This window comes from Carassius auratus, chromosome 21 (assembly GCF_003368295.1).
Source record: "Carassius auratus strain Wakin chromosome 21, ASM336829v1, whole genome shotgun sequence".
NCBI classification, from domain to species: Eukaryota; Metazoa; Chordata; class Actinopteri; order Cypriniformes; family Cyprinidae; genus Carassius; species Carassius auratus.
The window spans coordinates 25,224,722-25,247,221 of record NC_039263.1 but is presented as its reverse complement, the minus strand read 5'-3'; the positions used below and the strand labels follow the sequence as shown (position 1 = coordinate 25,247,221).

General features: G+C 35.1%; 1 protein-coding gene and 1 long non-coding RNA gene across 6 annotated transcripts in view; both read left to right on the top strand.

The window, feature by feature from the left end:
- The window catches only part of LOC113039096 (uncharacterized), a 36,098-nt gene that overhangs the window by 8,640 nt on the left and 4,958 nt on the right, over positions 1-22,500 (top strand). For all 4 annotated transcript variants that reach the window (XR_003274857.1, XR_003274856.1, XR_003274855.1 and 1 more), the window contains 3 exons: positions 1,188-1,291; positions 1,381-1,444; positions 20,250-20,324. This is a non-coding gene — a long non-coding RNA (uncharacterized LOC113039096). The remainder of the gene's footprint in view (positions 1-1,187; positions 1,292-1,380; positions 1,445-20,249; positions 20,325-22,500) is intronic.
- LOC113039089 (uncharacterized) lies at positions 12,600-17,078 on the top strand. 2 transcript variants are annotated; one of them, XM_026196988.1, is made up of 6 exons: positions 12,612-12,781; positions 13,504-13,551; positions 13,711-13,871; positions 14,393-14,548; positions 15,236-15,328; positions 15,739-17,078. In XM_026196988.1, the coding sequence occupies exons 3-6, from the start codon at positions 13,815-13,817 to the stop codon at positions 16,045-16,047; spliced, it is 615 nt and encodes a 204-aa protein (XP_026052773.1). In that variant the 5' UTR covers positions 12,612-12,781; positions 13,504-13,551; positions 13,711-13,814; the 3' UTR covers positions 16,048-17,078. The 2 variants fall into 2 exon arrangements, with proteins under 2 accessions (XP_026052774.1, XP_026052773.1); XM_026196989.1 differs by lacking the exon at positions 15,236-15,328 and having other exon boundaries at positions 12,600-12,781.

Sequence of the window (22,500 nt, the reverse complement as noted above, 5' to 3'; positions counted from 1 at the left end):
TCTGTCTGTCTATCTGTCTATTATCTGTCTGTCTATCATCTTTCTATCTGTCTATCTGTCTGTCTGTCTATCTGTCTATTATCTGTCTGTCTATCATCTTTCTATCTGTCTGTCTGTCTGTCTGTCTATCATCTGTCTGTCTATCTGTCTATTATCTGTCTGTTTATCATCTGTCTATCTGTCTGTCTGTCTGTCTGTCTCTCATACGTCTATCTGTCTGTCTGTCTATCATCTGTCTATCTGTCTGTCTGTCTCTGTCTATCTGTCTATCATCTGTCTATCTGTCTGTCTGTCTATCATCTGTCTGCATGTCTGTCTGTATATTGTCAGTCTGTCTTTACTTGAAACAACTCAAAGTAAACCGACAATTTATAAAATATGTGGCTTTCTAACAAGATCATTTAATTTGTATCTAGTTTTATCTACTTTTATCTAGTCTAGTTAATTGAGTCTTGTGCAGATTATCCATTAATCGCATCTCTGAATGTATGTTTGTATTCCAGGCCTTTCATTTGATTATTAAATAAACAGATTGTTAATCTCTGACTGCTGAGTTACAACTCGCAACATAATCTCATGTCCAGTAATCTCTCTCTCTTTCTCTCTCTGTCTCTCTGTCTCTGTCTCTCTTTCTCTCTCTGCTCGCTTATCCCTGTTAATTTAATTACAAATGACGTGATTAAAAATTCATTAAAGTATTAGAAATAAAGAACATGTATTTCCATCAGGGAGACACGATTAGTACATTGACCCTCGCGGCTTGGGTCCCTGGAGTATTTTACCCACTCATCTCTGTCTCACAGGGGTTTTATGTTTTTCATTAAAATTGGTTATTTTTCTCATTGTGTTTTTTGCTAATTAAATTTACTTTTGTTTACTTTTTGTATATTTTTTGGTAAAATGTTTATATTAAAGACATTAATACATTTTACTCCATTTATTTAGTTTGAGTTATTATAGAACATCAAGTTGAACGACGATAAGAAAATGAAAAATATGGTCTTGGCCACAAGCTGAAATATGTTACAATTGAAATACTTCATAGTTTTTATTTTAATGTTAAATTAGTTTTTATTTTATATAGTTTTTATCACTTTTTAAAATGAAGTTTTATTTATTTTGTTCTGTTTTATTACTTATATACATCAAGTTAAATGAAAATGAACCTTATAAATAATTGTTTTCAGACAGGTTTCCTTGACAGGAGATGGTGTTTATGCATCCAGAAAAGCCACTCTTGATCTGGGATCATCTAGAGACTGATGGTGTTGCTTCTTTTGCACGCTAAGAAGTAAGGATGGATCAGACGAGGCGTTTGCGTTTAATGACAGAGGTATGAGATCATTATTCTGAAATCAATCCTCTAATTGCCATCCTCAGGTGCTTCTGGCTCTCAGCGCGGCCGCTGCGGATCCAGGTGTGAACACAGTCTATGGTTTGGCAGGTGAGAGCTTGTGTCAGGTGTGATCGTCGTTTGCGGCATTAATGACACGTTTGTCACGCTCTCTTCCCAGATTAGATTAGCGTGCTAATTCTGCGCCAAGACCCTCATGGCAGAGCGTTATCCCTCCATTAGTGTTATCACTGACGGAGCTTGCAGCAATTCATTATCAATCAATTAATGAGGAGATCTGAGCAATTGCATTGACCTGATTTTAAGTGCACTACATAGACAGCGACTCGTACTCTTAGTGCTGCTCTACAAAAGATATTGTGGTGGTGAAATAGTCCATTTCTGATTAGAATATACTTGTAGTTTTTAATATTGACTGAATTATAAGCTTGAACTTTGCTTATGCACCACCTGACTCTGAAATGACAGTATGTTTTTGTTTTGCATGTTGGTTTTCATGAGCATTAGTGAATTAAAATACTGAAATTTTGATGCATTATTTTCATTTGGAATGTGAGACAACAAAAAGAAATGAAAATATAAGGTGCTTTTTTACCATAAAAGAGAAGAAAAAACTAAAGCAAAACATGGAGTTTTAATAAAAAATAGTGAAACATACAGGTAAAAAAAAAAAATTATACTAGTCTGAATGCATTGTATGTCACTTTGGATACAAGTGTCGTCTAAATGCATTAATGTAAATGTTTTTTCATCGTTTTTCATATTTATCTTATAAGTTACTTAAGAATTAAAAAATTGCATTGATTTATTTATTTATGTCTTCCAGAAAGCACTGGATGTCACAAACTCAATTCAGTGATATGATAGAAGCTCTTTTTGACATCGGACAGCCAAATCAACCAAAAGCCACAACGTTTCAATTAAGACAAAATAAAACACATGAAAAAAATTGAAATAATTTTTAAAAAATAATTTGTCACAACAAAGACAAGCTTTTTTTGGCATCAGATTTCCGTTTTCTATCATAATTTATACAATTATTAAATGTGCATTAATTTAAAAAAATTTAATTTTGTAATCTTAGCTGTAACAATGGATGGAAATGAATAGTTGTGGACTTCAGAAAAGTTGAACATGGAAAATTGTGGCATAAGATGTTTAGTTTAATCAAACATTTCTCATTTTCATTTACTTTAAGCACTTAAATACTAAAGCTGACATGAAGGAAACACACACACACACACACACACACACATACAGAGAGAGAGAGTGTTTAATTGAGGGTCAGAAGTCAAGTCCAATCCTCACATCGAGCTGAACAGCGATTCTTGAGCTCAGAGGTCAGAGGTGAAGTGGCTGTTTCTGCTGTTATAAACATACAAACACTGACAGAACACATCTCTCACTGCTTTTGTTCACTTACAGACTGACAAATGTCCAGTCCTCTGAGCTCTGAAGGAACCCCCTGAAGGTTTCCAGATAAATAAATGATACACTCTGTGTTCAAGTGTGTGAGTAAGTTCAGGAGGTTCAAACACTCATGGTATTGCCGAAAAAAAAAACTACAGGACTATAGGGTTTCATGCATTAAGATTTAAAAGGCTATTGAAAGATCAGAGGTGAGATCTTTTGGAAATGTCTTCATCGCGCAATATTTGCATTCCATTACATTTAGCAGATGGGTTGTTAATATTGCTTTATTATGCAATGCATTGAATAATATGTTAAAGTATTGTCTCTCTTTTAATACATGCATACGACTTTGCATTGTGTTTTAGATGCAGTGAGTGAAAATCTGCATCTGCATGGAAAAAATACAAACTTTAGGTGAATGTTGATGACCAAACATCTCACGGTAGCCATTGACTTCCATAGTATTTTTCTCCATGCATTGGAAAGTCAATGGCTACCATCAACCCTTTGGTCATTTTTGGCTGCACTGCACCTTTAAGTCTCAGTCTGAGCAATGAAAGAGCATCGTCTGAGCACTAACAGGTATGTGTTTGTGTGTGTCTCTATCCAGTGGTTCTGGTGTGTGTTTGTGACATGTCAGCGTTTGATAAGCAGATGGCCCGCGTGTCTACCGTAGGGACGCCACTCAGTGACCCGGTGCAGTGTGGGTAGAGAGCGGGTGTCAGCAGTCTCGCTCTAATGAATAATAATCCCGTGCGTGTGACAGACGGCGAGGGGGAGAAACTTGAAGGCGATGCTAATTCAGTGATTCCAGCAACTCTTCGGACGGATGTTTTTGTCATTTCTGGACGGGCTCCAAATCGGAGGGAGGGGTGAGGTTCCCTTTGATGAAGAGGCTCACCTTTACAGCGGGAAGCGTGTGTCCGCGACGCTCTCATTAATAATGCGTTCGGGTCAACACAACCTCTCTTGTCTGAATATATGAGAGTCCCTCTGTAGCTGTAGGTTTGAGATGTCCCTGAGCGCTCCACCTGTGTGTGTTTACACGCGATTCGTAATACAGCATCACCCAAATGCAGGGAAACAAGGACGGGACGCCGGGGTCATGCCGAGGTCAAAGCCAGCAGATTCCTGCTAAACGGCCCAGAAATCACGGTTACTTTTGAGAGGGTCATACTGTGGAAAAAACACTTTTCAAAGTTGCAAATACAGATCATTGAAGTATGTTTTAAAAGAAAATACTTTTTTTTTTCTTTTTTTTTTTTGACCAGTGTATTATAATTTTTATGAATATTTGAATCGGATTAAATTTTTTCTTAGATTTTTATTTATTTGCAATTTACTATTTATTTTTTTTATTTTTTTTTTAGTTTAAATTTTTCCATACATATATATATATATATATATATATATATATATATATATATATATATATATATATATATATATATATTAATTTTTGTATAATTTTATATATATATATATTTTTAATATATATTTTACTTTTTTTTAAAAATTGCATTATCTGACCGACTCATTACAATATTATAATAACAGATTGCAAGTTTTTAATAAGTTTACTTGTTGATTTGTAGTAAGAAAAAAAGTGAGTTTGTTTTAGATCAAGATACATTTACTTGAGATCAGTGCTTTAAGTGGCCCAAAAGAGGTGCCGGTACTCTATTATTTTGGCAAAAAAAAAACATTTTCTGTTGTTGTTGTTTTTTTTGATGACTCCCCTCTTCCCCTGAGGTAACAACAACTATATTGAAGGGCTTTTATATACAGCAGTCAACAGGCAACCTTAATAATAACCTTAATAATTAACCTTAATAATCCTTTTATTAGTTTGTGGATTTTCTTGAGCTAGAAATAACTACTGAACATAAATAAAATGTGCAAAAGGATTTTGAAAAAATACCCTTAGAAAGAGCTACTGAACTCCCGAACTGATTGAAATGATTCGCGTTCGCCAAACTGACTCAAATGATTCTCGAATCCGTTTTGAACTCCCGAACTGACTCAAATGATTCGCGAACACGCTACCAACTCCCGAACTGATTCAAATGATTCGCGAACCCTATACGAACTCTCAAATTGATTCAAATGATTCGCGAACCCGCTCCGAACTCCCGAACTGACTCAAATGATTCGCGAACCCGCTCCGAACTCTCGAATTGATTCAAATGATCCGCGAAGCAGCTCCGAACTGACTCAAATGATTCGAGATCCCCAAAATGACTCAAATGATTCGCGAACCCTATACGAACTCTCAAATTGATTCAAATGATCCGCGAAGCCGCTCCGAACTCCCGAATTGATTCAAATGATTTGCGATCCCCAAATTGACTCAATGATTCGCGAACCCGCTCCGAACAGACTCAAATGATTCGCGAACCCGCTCCGAACTCTCGAATTGATTCAAATGATTCGCGATCCCCAAAATGACTCAAATGATTCGCGATCCCACTACGAACTCCCGAACTGACTCTAATGATTCGCGATCCCGCTCCAAACTCCCAAACTGGTTCAAATTATTCACGCTCCATACTCCGAACTAGGTAGAATTAGGAAGCTTGCATTGTGAAGGGCGCTCTGAAAAGCTGAAGTGAAGGCAAAGGATTAAAACCTCTATTAAAGCAGAGGTGGTGGTATGCTCAAGAGCTATTTTTGGAAGTGGTGGTACTACCGGTGCATACCGGCCCCATTAAAGCACTGTTCAAGATGCAAAATTAAATTTTTTTTTCTTTAATAAAAAATAAACCTCCTTTTGAATTAAAATATTCTTACAAATTGTAAACATACTGATACATTTGATAGGCTACATTCCTCTCAAAATTGCATCACAATTATATATTGTTTTACAATGCGTTTCTCCCAAAAAAAAATTAATAAATAAATAAAATAAACAATGGAAGAAAACCCAAATGAGTCAATGGTTGTTATTTGAGAAATGTCTGAGCTCATATTGAGATCTCGGTCAATCTGAGCAGTTTGAGATGCTGTTGAGAGATGAAGAAGACCTCAGCTGTGGTTTCTCGTTGCTGTGGAGGTCTGGTTTTGTTCTGCCGGTGAGAAGTGTGTGCCGGATCAAACTATTGTAATTTGCATAGCTGTCACACTCCGGCTGCAGCGTTGCACTCTGGGTAAAATGTAACACATTTGACTTGTCAAAACGCGCACCGCTGCGATTATCAGGAAAGCGCTTCAATGACACACATTCACATGTGTGATTTCACCCCCTCTTCTCTTCAATTCAATTCTCTTCTCTTTCTTCCTACCGATAACCATCGGAAAGTGTGTTTGACACGTTTGGAGGTTTGAGTTATTAGCTTATCGTGTGTCTGAACGCTTCACAGGCTGGATCTGTCTGTCTCTGTTTTTAATGCATGCGCTCTGTGTGTTTTACACATCCTAAAATGCATTGGGTTCAGGAACATTATAAACTGTGACAGTCTGATGTCTAATATAGGTCATATTTGGTTATTTTGACTTTATCTTAAGAGTGTGGATTTGGTTTTTGCATTGGTAGAGACATTTGAAACTTTACAGAGGTGTATATATGTCATTTATAAGTTATTTATTTTTTATTTGTTTTAGGTTGAGTTTTTTAGTACATCAAGTTAAACTAATATTTTTTATTTTATTTTATTTAAACCTGTAATTTAAAATGTTTTAGACTTTTTATTGTCTTTTTGTCATTTTATTTATTTTTAAAATATATTTAGTTTTGGATTTGAAAAACATCTGTTTTATTTTATTTTAGTGCATCAACTTAAACTTATAATTTTTACCTTTAAACCTGTAATTTTAATTAATGTTCTTTATTTTATTTCTTTTTTAAAAATCAGATTTAGTTTATTTTAATACATAAAGTTAAACTAATCATTTAACCTTTAAACCTGTAATTTAAATGAATGTTTCGCTGTGCATGTGTGTGTGTGTATGTATATGCATCTCTCCAGATAATATCCAGTGTTTGTGCCTGTTATGAGCACAAATAGGGAGAGAACTGAACAAGTTTGATCCTAACAAACCCATGTTAAAAACTGAAGCACTATCCTGTCGTCATACCTGCTGCAATCGTGTGCAACCCTCAGCTGAATGGAAAGGTCAGAGAGTTTGGGTTGTGTTTGATGGGACGCATCCATCATGCAGTTAAATAGGTCTGGATGGATGTTGTGTAATTCTGCATGAGTTATTATGAAAGAGAAAGATCAGAAGTGCTGCTGAATCTCCAGTTTGTTCATATGCGTGTTAATAATCCCCAACACTGCAATAACTATAAAAGTGATCATATTTAAATGCAATTATGAGCCGTGATGGATACGTTTTTAGTTTCTCCTCTTTCAGTGAGGGCATGGAAATGTGCTTATACAAATTCTACATTAAAATTGTTTTAATTAATTCATTTTATTTTATTAGCAATAGTGTAATTGTAGTATAATTTTAACAAATATTTTTATAAAATATAATTTTTAAAGAATATTTTATTTCTGTTTTCCAATTGCATTGTCGTTTGAAATAATTCTTTAGTCATTTTATTGTCTTTTTTTTATAAAATAATTGCTTTTTTCAGTTTTCTTTATTTTAGTACATAAAGTTAAACTAAATGAAAAATCTATAAAAAAAAGTTTGCTTTCATTTACAAAATATTAACAGCAAATATATCATATAATTTGTAATATAATTGTTTTTTTATATATAAGCTGATAGGAAAAGCTGTAAATGCTGTGTAATTTTTTTATATCAGTGAGATAATGTTATAGTTTGTAATATTTTGAATTAGATGAAAATTTTTAACATTTTCTGTTTTGATTTTAGTTAATGTTTAAATGATTTTGTGTGTTTTTAAATATGTCTCTTATTTCAGTTTTAGATATTTTAGTAGTTAAATTAAAATAAGTCAAAGTTGTTTTGGTGACTAGCTGAAATAAAATGTTTACATTTATTAATATTTTACTTATTATTTAAGTTAATGTTTATTTTAATACAAGTTAAACAAATTTGGGTTTACATTTGTTTAAAAATCATTATAGGTGATATTTTGTTGTAGGTTTTTAACAAAACAAACAAAAATAGTGATTGAGATTTATTATAAATATTTGTTTTATTTTTATATATTCCAAAAATTTAGATTTACTATTTTTGTTGTTGTTGTTTTTGTTGTACTTCATTAAAGCAATGACAGGTTGCAATGAACCTACCATGGTTTATATGAGTTTTTGTGTTTATTTACCACGAATATACAGGTGCTGGTCATGTAATTAGAATATCATAAAAAGTTGATTTATTTCACTAATTCCATTCAAAAAGTGAAACTTCTATATTATATTCATTCATTACACACAGACTGATATATTTCATATGTTTATTTCTATAAATTTTGATGTTTATAACTGACAACTAAGGAAAATCCCAAATTCAGTATCTCAGAAAATTTGAATATTGTGAAAAGGTTCAATATTGAAGACACCAGGTGCCAGACTCTAATCAGCTAATGAACTCAAAACACTCTCTCAGTCTAGTTCTGTTGACTACACAATCATAGAGAAGACTGCTGACAAGACAGTTGTCCAAAAGACGACCACTGACACCTTGCACACGGAGGGCAAGACACAAAAGGTCATTGCAAAAGAGGCTGGCTGTTCACAGAGCTCTGTGTCCAAGCACATTAATAGAGAGGCAAAGGGAAGGAAAAGATGTGGTAGAAAAAAAGTGTATAAGCAATAGGGATAACCGCACCCTGGAGAGGACTGTGAAACAAAACCCTTTCAAAAATGTGGGGGAGATTCACAAAGAGTGGACTGCAGCTGGAGTCAGTGCTTCAAGAACCACTACACACAGACGTCTGCAAGACATGGGTTCCAGCTTCACATTCCTTGTGTCAAGACACTCTGAACAACAGACAGCGTCAGAAGCGTCTAGATTCAGAAAGGACTGGACTGTTGCTGAGTGGTCCACAGTTATTTTCTCTGATGAAAGTACATTTAGCATTTCCTTTGGATATCAGGGTCCCAGAGTCTGGAGGAAGAGAGGAGAGGCACACAATCCACGTTGCTTGAGGTCCAGTGTAAGTTTCCACAGTCAGTGATGGTTTGGGGTGCATGTCATCTGCTGGTGTTGGTCCACTGTGTTTTCTGAGGTCAAAGGTCAACACAGCCGTATACCAGGAAGTTTTAGAGCACTTCATGCTTCCTGCTGCTGAACAACTTTATGGAGATGCAGATTTCATTTTCCAACAGGACTCTCACCTGCACACAGTCCCAAAGCTTCCAGTACCTGGTTTAAGGAGCATGATATCCCTGTTCTTAATTGGCCAGAAAACTCACCTGACCTTAACCCCATAGAAAATCTGTGGAGTATTGTGAAGAGGAAGATGTGATATCCCAGACCCAAGAATGCAGAATAGCTGAAGGCCACTATCAGAGCATCCTGGTCTCTCATAACACCTGAGCAGTGTCACAGACTGATCCACTCCACGCCACGCCGCATTGCTGCAGGAATTCAGACAAAAGAGACACAACTAAGTATTGAGCGCTGTACATGCTCATACTTTTCATTTTTATACTTTTCAGTTGGCCAAGATTTCTAAAAATCTTTTCTTTGTATTGGCCTTAAGTTATATTCTAATTTTCTGAGATAATGAATCTGGGTTTTCCTTAGTTGTCAGTTATAATCATCAAAATTAATAGAAATAAACATTTGAAATATATCAGTCTGTGTGTAATGTAATGAAAAGTTTCACTTTTTGAATGGAATTAATGAAATAAATCAACTTTTTGATGATATTCTAATTATATGACCAGCACCTGTATTATTTAATTTGGTATATAATTATGTTTTTGAAATATCAATTGCCAGAGAAAGCTATAAAGTTGCGTCTTTGACCGAGTAAAATCCTGCGATGTTGATGAACAGACACACGCTTCACGTTAATCAGAATCCATCGGCGTTGCGTTGTAATAGACATTGATTTGGTCTAAACGTCTGCCGCTGCGGCTGTAATTAACCTTTCAACCGTAGCTTGTGTTTAAACGGGCCGTCCGTTAAAATCAGACGTCCTAATTACACATTTGGCAGCTTCAGATTGTCGCACTAAAAGTCAAAGCAGCAAATGCTAAGTGATGTATTGGCAGCTGTCGAAATCGCTGGCTTTATTTGTTTATTTTATTTGTGTTTTATCTTTTTCGCTTTCTCTTGTTAACTGACCCCATCAGCGTCAGAGATGTTCACGCACCTGCAGCGAGGTCAACTTAACCATCCGGTCCATTAACACACACACACACACACACACACACACGAATCTGAAAACGAGGCTGTAATTGCGATGAAATGGCACTTTTGTGTGGATGTGAGCGTTATGTAATTACTCGTGTTACTGTTGTAAATGAAGCATTTTTTTTTCTCCTTCAGAACCTGTTGAGCATTTGTGATACGCAAACTGTGGATTGGTTTGAAAGCGTTTGTTGTTGAGCGAGAGTCACATGTGAAACTGAGAACAAGCATTTACAGTTGAATAAGTCATGAAGATGAACACCTGTAGACAAATTGTTACTTTAGTATCACTGAGATACTGCTACAGCTTTTATAAAAGCAATAAGCCCCAAGAAGCCGTGGTTTACAGTGAATTTATAACCGCTAAGGGGCACGACGTGAAGTGGAGCTGTTATAAATTCACTGTAAACCACGGCTTCACAGGGCTTATTGCTTTTATAAAACGGTAATTCCATTTACATAGTAAAGGTTACACAGAATAAAACGGAGCAAATGAAGTGTAATGATACAAATAAAAACTGTATTCTTCCACCAAACAATGTAGTTCCTCAGAAACAGCTGTGGTTCCGACAAAGTGGTTGCCGAGCAACACACAGAAGTAAACAAATGTGTATGTTACTTTGTATCGTAATTCACAACCGCTTCGACTGTGGCTCAACCAATCAGAATCAAGGAATCTTCAATCTGTTAAAATCTGTGTGTTTGTGTGTGTTTGTATTTATATAATATAATTTTTATTTTTGTTTTAGTAGTATTATTATTATTGTGTACCTAATTAACTATATTTCGGAGCTTAATCTGACAATTTCCCAAACTTATCTTTGGAAAAACAGTATAGAAATAAAGTAAAAGAGTGTGTGTGTGTGTGTGTGTGTGTGTGAGGAGGAGGTCATGAGTGTGTGTTGTGTGCTAAAGGGGAGGAGAGGAGGTGCTGGAGTCACTGGTTCTGTAGGAGCAGCCTATTTAGGGAGCACCAGCTGGGAGGATAGTCTCACATGGGTCATTACGTGTGTGTGTGTGTGTGTGTGTGTGTGTGTGTGTGTGTGTGTGTGTGTGTGCAGGTGTGCCCTGTGAAGGTGTTCATGGCACCATGGAGGGATGTAAGTGCTCAGTGACACCTCATTTCACCAGCCGCCTACACACACACACACACACACACACACACTCTTTCATATGTGTGACAAACATCAGTTCTGCTCCAGTGGGAAGTTCTAGAGTTCCTCAGCATTTCTGCTCTGTGAAGCTTGTTGACAGAAAACCACACAGCAAAGGGAAAAACTCTATCACATATCTTAGATTTGATCAGTATTCAGTATTATTCATATCAATATTTTCCTTTGTTTTTTAGATCTGTAAAGTGCATTTTTTGTACTGTAGTTTTTATTTTTACTGTTTACGTACTTGCATTTAAATGCAATGAGTGTTTTGTTAATGCAAATTCTTGTATAATTATAATGCATTCAGCTTTGATGACCACATAGAAATCCTACAAGGAATATTTAACAGTATTTGATGCATTTAACTAATATATATATTTCTGTATATAATATCACCTAACAAATTTGTAGAAATAAAATATTTGTGAAGCGTCTGCATGGATGATTTAAAGACTTCTGTCATCTATCAAATGTTTAAAGGACAAATGTAAAATGTGTCCTTCAGAGAGAAATCCAAGGACATTTTTAAAGACCATTTTACTGACTAATTTATTTATAATAAACTAATTTATGTATAAATTAAATTAAATCCAAATCTATTGGATCTGAAGTCAATTGCAGTGTTTAATTGTCATTGAAGCTTAAAACAAGTTGAGATTAGAAAATTAATTTTAAATTTTAAATAAAAAATTGAATATTAATGGTAATATAAAGATATATATTATTGTATATAATACAAAAGGTAATATTAATCATACATAATAGTTTTATCTCATTTATTATAATATAGATTTTAATGAACTTAAGTTTTAGATTGATCAAACTTCAAAAACCCTTTATTAAATTATTTGTCATTTTAAGTAATCTGTTTATTTACTTTGTCTATTTTTCACTTGTTTCTTGAGTTTTTGAAACTTTAATTCTTAAAATTTGAGGCTTTAAAAAAACAATTTTATTGACAAATATTCATGAATGAAATCCAAATGTATTGGATTTGAGAAGAAAATAAAGCAACTTAATTTATGAATATGCCTACAAATGTAAGATTAATCATACCAAATTACCACATTTATAAAAAATATACTACAATCCATACGGAAAACAGACTTTTACTGTACTGTATGTAAACAATTAACTCTTTTGTGTATATGTGACCCTGGAGTACAAAAGCAATCTATGTGGTATATTTGTAGCAATAAGCAACAATATTTGTATGGGTCAATATTATACATTTTTATGCCAAAAATCATTAGGATATTAAGTACACTCTTAGAAATGAAGCATGGGTGTAGTTTAATTTAAATACTAGTTTTATGGTAAAATTACTAAAAGTATTATGTTTATATAGTAAAAATAAGCAAGTTTCATTGCTTTAAATTAATAGTATAATATTTCAAGTCTACAAAATGGCACAGATTTAAACCAACTTAACCAGATCATTTTAAACCTACTAGCGGTTGAAGATTGTCCCAAAGCGCTTCCCGTACTTGCAATTTCGCACACGCACAGGAAGAAGCATCCATTTTCCACCTGCCCTTGGCCAACTTTTTTAAATCCGTTATCATCCATAAATTATTTGGTAAGTATAACTTTTTTAGTAATATATTTTACAGTTGTACATTTGTGAAATGTTTTTGTGTGCTTAGACGTATACTTTGTTGATAGTTTAAAATGATTTCTTGTTAGCTTAATTAACACAGAATTAGCCTGTATCCTTGTCATAGTTAAGTGTTAGAAGTGGTCATTAAATTACCGAAATATTAGAAATCTGTCTAGTTATTTTAGTTTAGTTGTGTTGTAACTTAGCTTTAAACAGTGCGCTTTATTTTTTTATTAATATTTAACATTAGCCTAATATAGTACATGGCATAGCCATGTTCTTTTTTTAATGTTTTTTTTTTTTTTTTTTTTTAGCTCCAGTAGGCTACAGTTTTAAACTAGTATTGTTTTTGTTTTGTTTTTTTAAACTCCATTATAGTATTACATTAGTGCTGCTGTCTGTAGGGCTGCTCCGATCACGATCGGCCGATCGTTAATGCGCATCTCGTCAGTAAAGCCGTTCTCTAATCAGCGGTTAATTCCGTGCGTGATTTCACATAGAGCAGCTGTTAGAGAACCGGCTTTACTGACGAGATGCGCATTAACGATCGGCCGATCGTGATCGGAGCACCCCTAGTGTCTGTTCTTAAGGCGGGCATACACTGCACCCATCATGAGACGAGCCAGTCAGTGGCTCAAATATAATTGCTATAGATTTGGAAGGGATTCTGGATCATTAACACTTTCATGTCTTTTTTTTAGGCTCTGAATGTGGAGGTGCAAACAGTGTCCTGAAAGTGAATCTACAAGGTACCAATTACTAAAACACTATAAATTAATCCATGGCCATTAGGGTCAGGGACACTCCAGATATCCATGCACATATTATGAATGCCGATGCTCATTCAAAACATGGAATGCACTTAAAACTTATTTGAGTCGATGTCATGTTGATGTTTTACATTTAAGGACTACAGAACAAGTAATATTGAAAAAGAAGAACAACCAACAGGTAATCAAAAGTAAAATGGAAAGAACCTTTGCCTACAGAAGACAGGAAGTTGTTGGAAGATATGCCCTTCATAGCAGAGTTCAAAAACAGATGTCCAGCCCTGTTTTCTGAGAGCCAGGTAAAGTATTATTCATCATCTGTATTTAATTTAAATACGTGGAATTAATGTCTAAATACTGTATTTGGGTATAAAACAAATGAGCCCATATTTAATTGACAGGTTTGGAGGCAATGTGGTAAGAATCCATGCATGTGGTTGTTCTACTCTATATTACAATGCACATTACACATACATCCATATAAATTGGTTACAGATAAATTGAACCACCAACTAAAAACATTTAGCCAAAAGCAAACACATGTTCCCTCTACACCAGGGTGTCACACTCAAGTTTCAGAGAGGGCAAAAATTAAGAAATGGTACTGAGTGCCAAACAGTCTTATAGTGCTGTCTTAATATTATTATTATTATGAACACGCCAGCTCCACTTTTAAAGGCAAACTGGATATAATTGTACCACGGCCAGATGTAGCCCACAGAGTTTGAGTTTGACATGCCTGCTCTACACCATATGTGATCATTTTAAATATATTTGTTTTAACTTAAGAGACTCATAGTGAATTTGTGTTTTAATACAGGTAAATGCAGAATTCACCCTCATCACCACAGTCCCCCTGTTCTCAACCTTTATGTCCCGACTGGATCATTACTCTAGCCAGCTATTGAGGGTATTCAAAAAGAAGGGGGGAACAGCAAGACATGATATCGACGTAATCATTGCAGAAATGGACATGGTATGTGTTTTGGGTGTATTGTGCTCCGACCCCTGGGGGTTTAACATTTACTCTAAACATAATTATGCTTTTTTTATTATTATTATTATTATGGTCTTTAACCTTTCTATTGCTAATACAAATACTACACTATTTACAAATATGATTTGCTATCCACTAATACAGAATTCTATGATTTGTACAAATAGATGTATTTCTGTAAATGTTTTTAACTTATAAAAAGGATACTTTATATTTTGTGTACATTTATCATGAAATGTCAGTTGAACATCTGCAACTCTGCTTGTGAAGTGTTGAATCTGCTTTTCTGAATTGTCTGATGCAATTTTTTCATTCGTCCATTAAATTGTTTATTTTAGATCAAACTGAACAGTACTGCCTCCTTCAAGGTGTCAATGGTATAAGCTTGAGAAACACTTGAGCTATTTATGTAAAATGTGGCTCGCTAAACGGTGAAATTATTTTCTCAAAATGATGTCCTTAAAAGTAAAAGTGTGTATCAGGCAATTGACAAATGCAGATTCAATACCACAAACTGAACTGCAGATTTACAACTGACATTTCATGAAAAGTGCACAAATCAATTAATTAAAAGCATGGTAGAATGAGGTCGTAATAGATTTGTCAATGTGACAATGGCAGTTTCCTCAAATAAAATGTTCAAAATCAGTTGTTGGTTTCCCACAGAATCCCAGTGTTGAAGTACGACGGACATGCATCCTAAAGGCGTTGTGCGTCTACTTGATTGAAAAGCCTGACAGCCTTATTAAGGACTACTGGGTAAGTCGCATTCTTTGTCAATCATAAATTGATACAGAAAAAATATATATTTTTATATTTTAATTTCACAAACCTGTGAACTGAAATGTGTTGTAGGCTCAGAACATGCATGTTATGCTATATAGATTTTTGCCAATGTTGGCAATAAATCAAATTTTCAAAAAAAATTAATATGATGATTGATCAACCAAAAACATAATGGACAACAATTTCTACATTAATGTATAATATTTTGTAAAGTTAAGCCAAATAAATAAAAATCTGTCTTATTTAAACACAGGCAAAATAATAATCAAATATACTTCTTGGGAATTAGTATTGTGTTCTCTAATTGTAAACTTAACATCTTTTGGGTTTGTTTCTAGTGTCATAGATGCATAATTAATAATGGCTCTCTTTTTTTGTCATAGGCTACTGAGGATACTGGTATTGATGCAATGACGGAAATGGAGAGACTGGCTTTGGGTGTCTACATTGTTCGACATGATGGAGTAGATGCTTCAGGTCCACCTGAGGATGTTGCCGTCGTCATTGAAGGCTGCACAGTGCTGCGAGATCTGAGAGAGGTTGCAAATGGATGTGCAGTCCTGCTTGGCTTGATCTACTGTTTATCCCAAGGAGCTGCGATACACTTTCGAATTTCTTCAGAAAGTGTTTATGGAATTGGATGGGAACAAGCTCTCCACTTAAGTGCAGGTCCTCAAAAACAAACTGCATGAGTAAAATCACCTGCACCAGACAAGACTGAACCTGGCTTTGGACACTTGAATTGTGTTGACTTACTTTATTTTTGGACTGCTGCTAGACAAAATAAAGCTGTGATCAATGATGGTTTGTAATAAGCAGACAGGACTGCAGTTGGTCATCGACTTGCTTGGGGAGGCTCAGTTCTTTGGATTTTGGACTGCTTTGTTACGTAAATATTGCTGATTTTCTATTTCTCCTTTTGATGAAAACTGTAAACATTGTATTTTTCATAAAAATGTTCTTGATAAGTCAGCATGTATGTAAAGTCTGAACTTAGTATGTTCTAACGGTGAAGTGAGAATTTTCTGCAGCATAAATCTTGATTGTAAACTTCAGTTAATTTAACCTCCCTCCATATAGAAAACAAGGATTTGCCTCTTTAGTTTTTATTTCAGTAGGCAACACCTGTTAAGACATTGTTGACGTCAAATATTGTTGATTTAATATAAAGCTATAATGGGATTGAACATTATCGGATGGTGAAGATTCACAAACAAGTTTTATATTTTTGAATTATTATTTATATTTGTCTATTGGCATTTTATACGTGGACTTATGTTGGTTTCTTCAATTGTATTTGTACACTTTGTATTCATATGTAAGTTTTGCTTACATATTTGTAATAATTTTATCAGTCATGATAATCCCAGATATAGTAATGTACCTTGAAGGTCAACATTAATTTTTTGACTTAATTATATTTCAAAACCAAAGGTGAATAAAGTTAAAGTGACTCGAGTAGTTTTCTTTTTTAACCGAGCAAGTATAATCAACACAAATGGATAACATTAGCAAAGCTTAATTTTGTTTAATAAATTGAACTTAATCAAGTTATGTTAGTTCAAGCTATAGTCATTAAATTCTAGACAATAATTTACATTTATTCAAAATAATTGTGTAATGTCCCATTTAATTAACACCGTTATGAATGATTTACTTAAAACATTATGTTACAATTAATTGTATATTACCTTTTCCATTTAAGCAACTAAGTTTTGTGGGACCGGTTGACATAACTTTATTAATTAAATACAACATTTCATTTCTTAGAGTGTAAAGATCATGTTCCGTGAAAATATTTTGTAAATTTCCTACCATAAACATATCAAAATGTAATTTTTGTTTAGTAATATGCATTGCTAAGAATTCATTTCTACAACTTTAAAGGTGATTTTCTCAATATTTGAAATTTTTTGCACCCTCAGATTCCAGATTTTCAAATATTGTTCGATCCTAACAAACCATACATCAGTGGAAAGCTTATTCATTCATCCTTCAGATGACGTATAAATCTCAACTTCAAAAAAATGATGCATATGACTGGGACAGGGTCACACATTTTAGGAGGAGCAGGCAGCAGAAAAACCTCTATAAGGTCTCCCGAGCAATGACTGAGCAACCTTTGAGCAATAACATGTTCCTCTCTGCCTCCAGATTGAGAGGAAAAGCACAAAGCAGAGGCTGGAGTCTCAGTAGACACTCAGAGCACAGATCCATCAGTAAACACACGCCGCAGTGCTTGTTTGTGCTTTTCATTCATTCGTGGCGTGTCTTGTGTTATTTGTTGAGGCTGTGCAGGTAAACCGAGGGAACTCGGAAGTGTCAGAGGAGATGCGCTTCAGAAACCTCTGAGATAGACTCCAGCGGTGGAGCTTCATCTTCTGCAGATGTGTCATTGGAAACATCTGTGTTTGTCGGAGAATGTCTCTGTGTAAATGCTCAGAAATGCTGGTGTTTGTCAGACGTTCTCTGAACAAACACGGAGTGTATGCAATGATTAAAGAAACCTTCTGGATTCAGTGTCTATGTCTTTGTTGATTACTACAGAAAATAAGTCTGTAGTTCTTTATCATTTTACAGAGAAGGAAAAACTGTGTACAGTAAAGCACTTATGATAGAAGTATGGCTGCAGGATTATTACTAAAACATTGACACTAATATTAAATGCAGCATTTCATCAGTGTCTCACCAGTGTGAATGGGTGCCGTCAGAATGAGAGTCCAAACAGCTGATAAAAACATCACAATAATCCACATCACTCCAGTTAACATCTGGAGAAGACAAACGCTGAAATAAATCCATCATCAAGACATTTTTAACTCCGATACAAGTCCATAATCCATAATGACATGAGAAAAGTGCATCTCCCACATCAAAATCCAGCCAAATATTTTTGGTTTGTAAACGCTGCTTGATCTGTGCAGATTTCTCTCCTGATTCAGACCAGAACACTTTATCACTGGAGAAAGCGTTATTATGGATTACAGACAAAAACGTCTTATTGATGGCTTTGTTTCAGCTTTTGTGTTCTCCAGATGTTAACTGATGGAGTGCTGTGGATTATTGTGATGTTTTAATACTCTCATTCTGACGGCACCCATTCACTGCAGAGCACCCATTTCTGATTCCTTTAATATTAGTGTCACTGTGTTTGATTATCGCTCCACAAAGCAGTTTTTCTGGTTTCTAGTAAGACTGAAAACTCTTTTCCTGTCATGTGATGAGCAAGGACATAATAAATGTGTGATGCAGAGTTGTTATTAACTCTAAACCTGATTGATCGTTTATATAACAGCCTGTTCCTTTAAAATCTTCAAACACATATGAGTTGTGTTTGCAGATCTGTCACCGATGACATCAGCACACGTGGAGATGCTCAGCACCAGATTTTGACCCGGTTAACTTTGGACTGATGCGATGCTGGAAATAGTTTATACCTATTTATTCTCTGAGAGTCTGTGTTGAGAACGTGTGATCGATGATGGGATGGCGTGTGCCTGACAACGAGAGAGACGCTTTCCCTGTCCATCTCTTATTCCGCTGTAAATAGGATCCTCCGTCTTGTGTTTTATGAGTCTAACAGCAGGTCGAGGATCATAAAGCCCCAATAAAACTAACCTGAGCAGCACACCGGCTACATGCTGTGACAAACGTGCACAAACTGGGAAGTGTGTGTGATCTTCATCATGCAACATGCAACATTAATATGCGTATATAATATAATGTTAAATAAACAATATCAATCTACTTTTTTATTAATTTATTGCTTGTTTTAAAAGTAAAGCATGTTACTAGCTATGCCAAGGTCAGGGGTTTGCTTGAATGCAATGCAAGTCTGCTCAGATAAAAGCATCTGACAAATGCATGAATGTAAATGTAGAATCTACACAAAAAAATGCCAAGGTCATGGGTTTGATTCCCATGCAATGCACAAACAGATAAAAATGTATTCTTTGAAAGCAATGCAAGTCAATTTAGATGAAAGAATCTACCAAATGCATGAATGTAAATGCAACTTCAGCTGTGAGAGGTACTTGGAATGAATAGACTGAATAGTGAATAAAAGTGCACAAACTGGGTAGTGTGTGCTTGTGTTGGTTGTATGATCTATTTCATGCAACATCTTACAATAGTATGCATATGAAATATATTTGCAATAGACAATGTTAATCTTTGCTTATTTTTATTATTAATATAATGCTTTTTTTTTAACAGCACTAACAATGCCAAGGTCATAGGTTCGATTCCCAGGGAATGCATGAACCGGAAAAACACGTATACTTTAAATTTAATGGAAGTCAATTTGGATAAAAGCATCTGCCAAATGCATAAACGTAAATGTGTTCAACAGAAAACTGTGACTGCTTTTAATACATAAAATTTCAAAAGAAAGCTGTAAAATATAGTGGTGATGGCATTATAGAGTCTAAAATACATAATGCATGTAAATATATCAGCTTTCTATATTTCCTATTTAATATGCACCAATTACATTACATTTTTAAACATCGCAGGTCTTTTCATGGCAGAAAATCAGGAGGCGTAAATGAGACGTTTAATCATTTATCTAATGGAAGAAAATGAATTTTGGGAAAAACATCAAAGAAAAAGGACGAGAGAGGCGTGTATCGTGTGCTACACACACACACACACACACACACACACACAAGTGTATCACTTTAAATAATAAAAAATAAATAAATAAAACTCTTATTGCTGGCAGGTTGGTCCGTTCAAACTCCAGCCAAATTCAATTTGAGCTTGTAATTTCTAATAGACTTTAAAGCAATGCCAAGGTTCGCGATGGCTTAAATTGCTTCGCTAATAGGAATATGCCAGTGTGCTTTTGTGATGTTTAATTATGAATAATTGTTTCTTATGTTTATCCAAATAGATTCCCCCTCAGTCGCCCTGTTTGGACCAGAACTCGGAGAGGAAAGACTCATCAGACGCAGCGTGAAATCCACAGGTACGAACGCATCCAGACAAGACGTCTTGTCAAACGCTGCTTTATTTTCAGGTTTGTAATGTGCAAGAAACAGAGGTACAAACAAAAGCTGCCCTTAGAAAACCTAGACAAGAACAAGTAATGCAATGCAACAGATGCAGTACACATAAAAGAAAATAAAACATGACTTTAAATTTTTTCTCATAGGTTGCTCTTTTGTAGCTCAAGTAATGGGCATGTCTCCATTTGATCTCACATTGCTATCCTACCATTTGAGACGTTTTTAAGATCTGAAAATCTTCTCAGGTCTCCATTAAAGCTGGGTTTGTGTGTGCGTGTGTGTGTGTGTGTGTTTATTTCCCGTGTCAATCTAGATACGTCATGGTGTGAACGGTAAAACTGGACTCTGAGATTCTGCTGTTTTCTTAAAGTAGGTCATCTCTGTTTCACACACAGCAGACTGGTACAAAAATAATACTGTGCTGTTAGAACCAGAAACACACACACACACACACCTGACAAAGAGACTCTGAAGCAGCTGCTCACACACACACACACACACACACCTGCCTGTCGTCAGCTGATGGGCACTGTATTATAACTGTAGCAGGTCTGAAGCAGCTTTGCATCCCATCAAATATTTCATAAATAGATGAGGGTAATTTCACTTCACTATTGAATTTGCGTGTGTTTTAGTTTAAGATCAGACTCAGTTGTGTACTGAGGGATTGACAGGTTACATAAGGACATTAACTTCATTTATATTGTTTCCCAAAAGCATCATTAGCTAACTATGCTTGTTAATTCCATTGAACTCTATTGGTAACAACGAAACTTGCAGCAATAGTTGCTTTTAGGAAACGCAGCCCTGATTAGTGTTTGTGATATAAGTTTGTGCTGCTCGTTTCCCTCCAGAACGATGTCACTTCCTGCTCAGTGATGTCACTGGCTTTTGTTAGTTTTAAACGGGTTTAACAGATAATTTAGAGGATAGGAAGAGATATTTAGGACACCAGCCAAAATATCAATTCATTATCAAGGAAAACATTGTTTAAATAATAATAAAATGAACGTTTTTCATTTTTTATGTTAGTGGTAGTGTTATTTAATTATCATGCATTTTATTAATTAATATTTTTGACAGTATTAAAAGTAAGCTAAACTTAAATACGAAAAGTGATATTTAAAATGTATTTTTCTTTTTACACAAACATTTAGTTTTTGTTTTTTACAATTTATTACGAATTTTTTTTTTTTTTTTTTGGTACTTCAAAATAAACTTAATTTTGCCTTAATTGCTTAATTATTTAACTTAATAATTGAAACTGGAACAAATAACTATTTTTATTTTTATTATTCTATTTAATTTCTGATGCCCTTTAAACATTTTTAGTTTTAGCTAGCATGCAAACTGACATCTTTAAAAATTGTAAGTTTAATATTTACTGACTTTACATAACATTAATAACCCGTGAACAGGAGCGTTTCCCTCGATCCACGTTTGTTCGACATGCAGTATGTCATTACAGGCTGCTCCAGCTCTGACAGAAAAACACCTTTAAAAACAACAAATCCAGCAAAAAAATAGTGCTGCAACAAAGAGCTGCTGCCATTTTCTGCCTCGCTTTGATTAATGCTTTTTTTTCTGCCTAATAAAAGGTTCACAAACCATCTGTTTTACTCCCTAATGCCTTGCCCAAAGGTTCTTCTCTCCTATTTCAGGCACCGGGCCAAGCAGCATTCCTCACACACACACACACACACACACACACTCTCTCTCTCTCTCTCCCCTGTTTTCTCTTTCGTCTCCCTGTAAACAAGCTGCCTCTCTTTTTAATCTGCCGCTGCCATTTTCTTCTCAATGTTATGCATATTCATCGCCAGTAAACATTTTCATCGACTACATTTAATATCCTGCACTAGCAATTACTGCTGGCTGTTGTGTGTAGCTGCGGCCCGTCTCTCCCCCGCTAACAGCTGTCCCGCAGATGCGGCCCGCGGCCAAACACGCCAAATAAAACCTACAAGATGCCAGTGGAATTTGTTTAAGAGAAGACGGCCTTTCTTTGGCTGTTTTCGCTCTGTTTCCGGCTCGTGTTCACACGTTCTCCTCTGACTGCTGGTGATTTCATATCAGGATTCAGGATTGAGTTTAGTTATTAGGTTGAACAGTTAGTAAGGTTAGGTTTCACAGCAT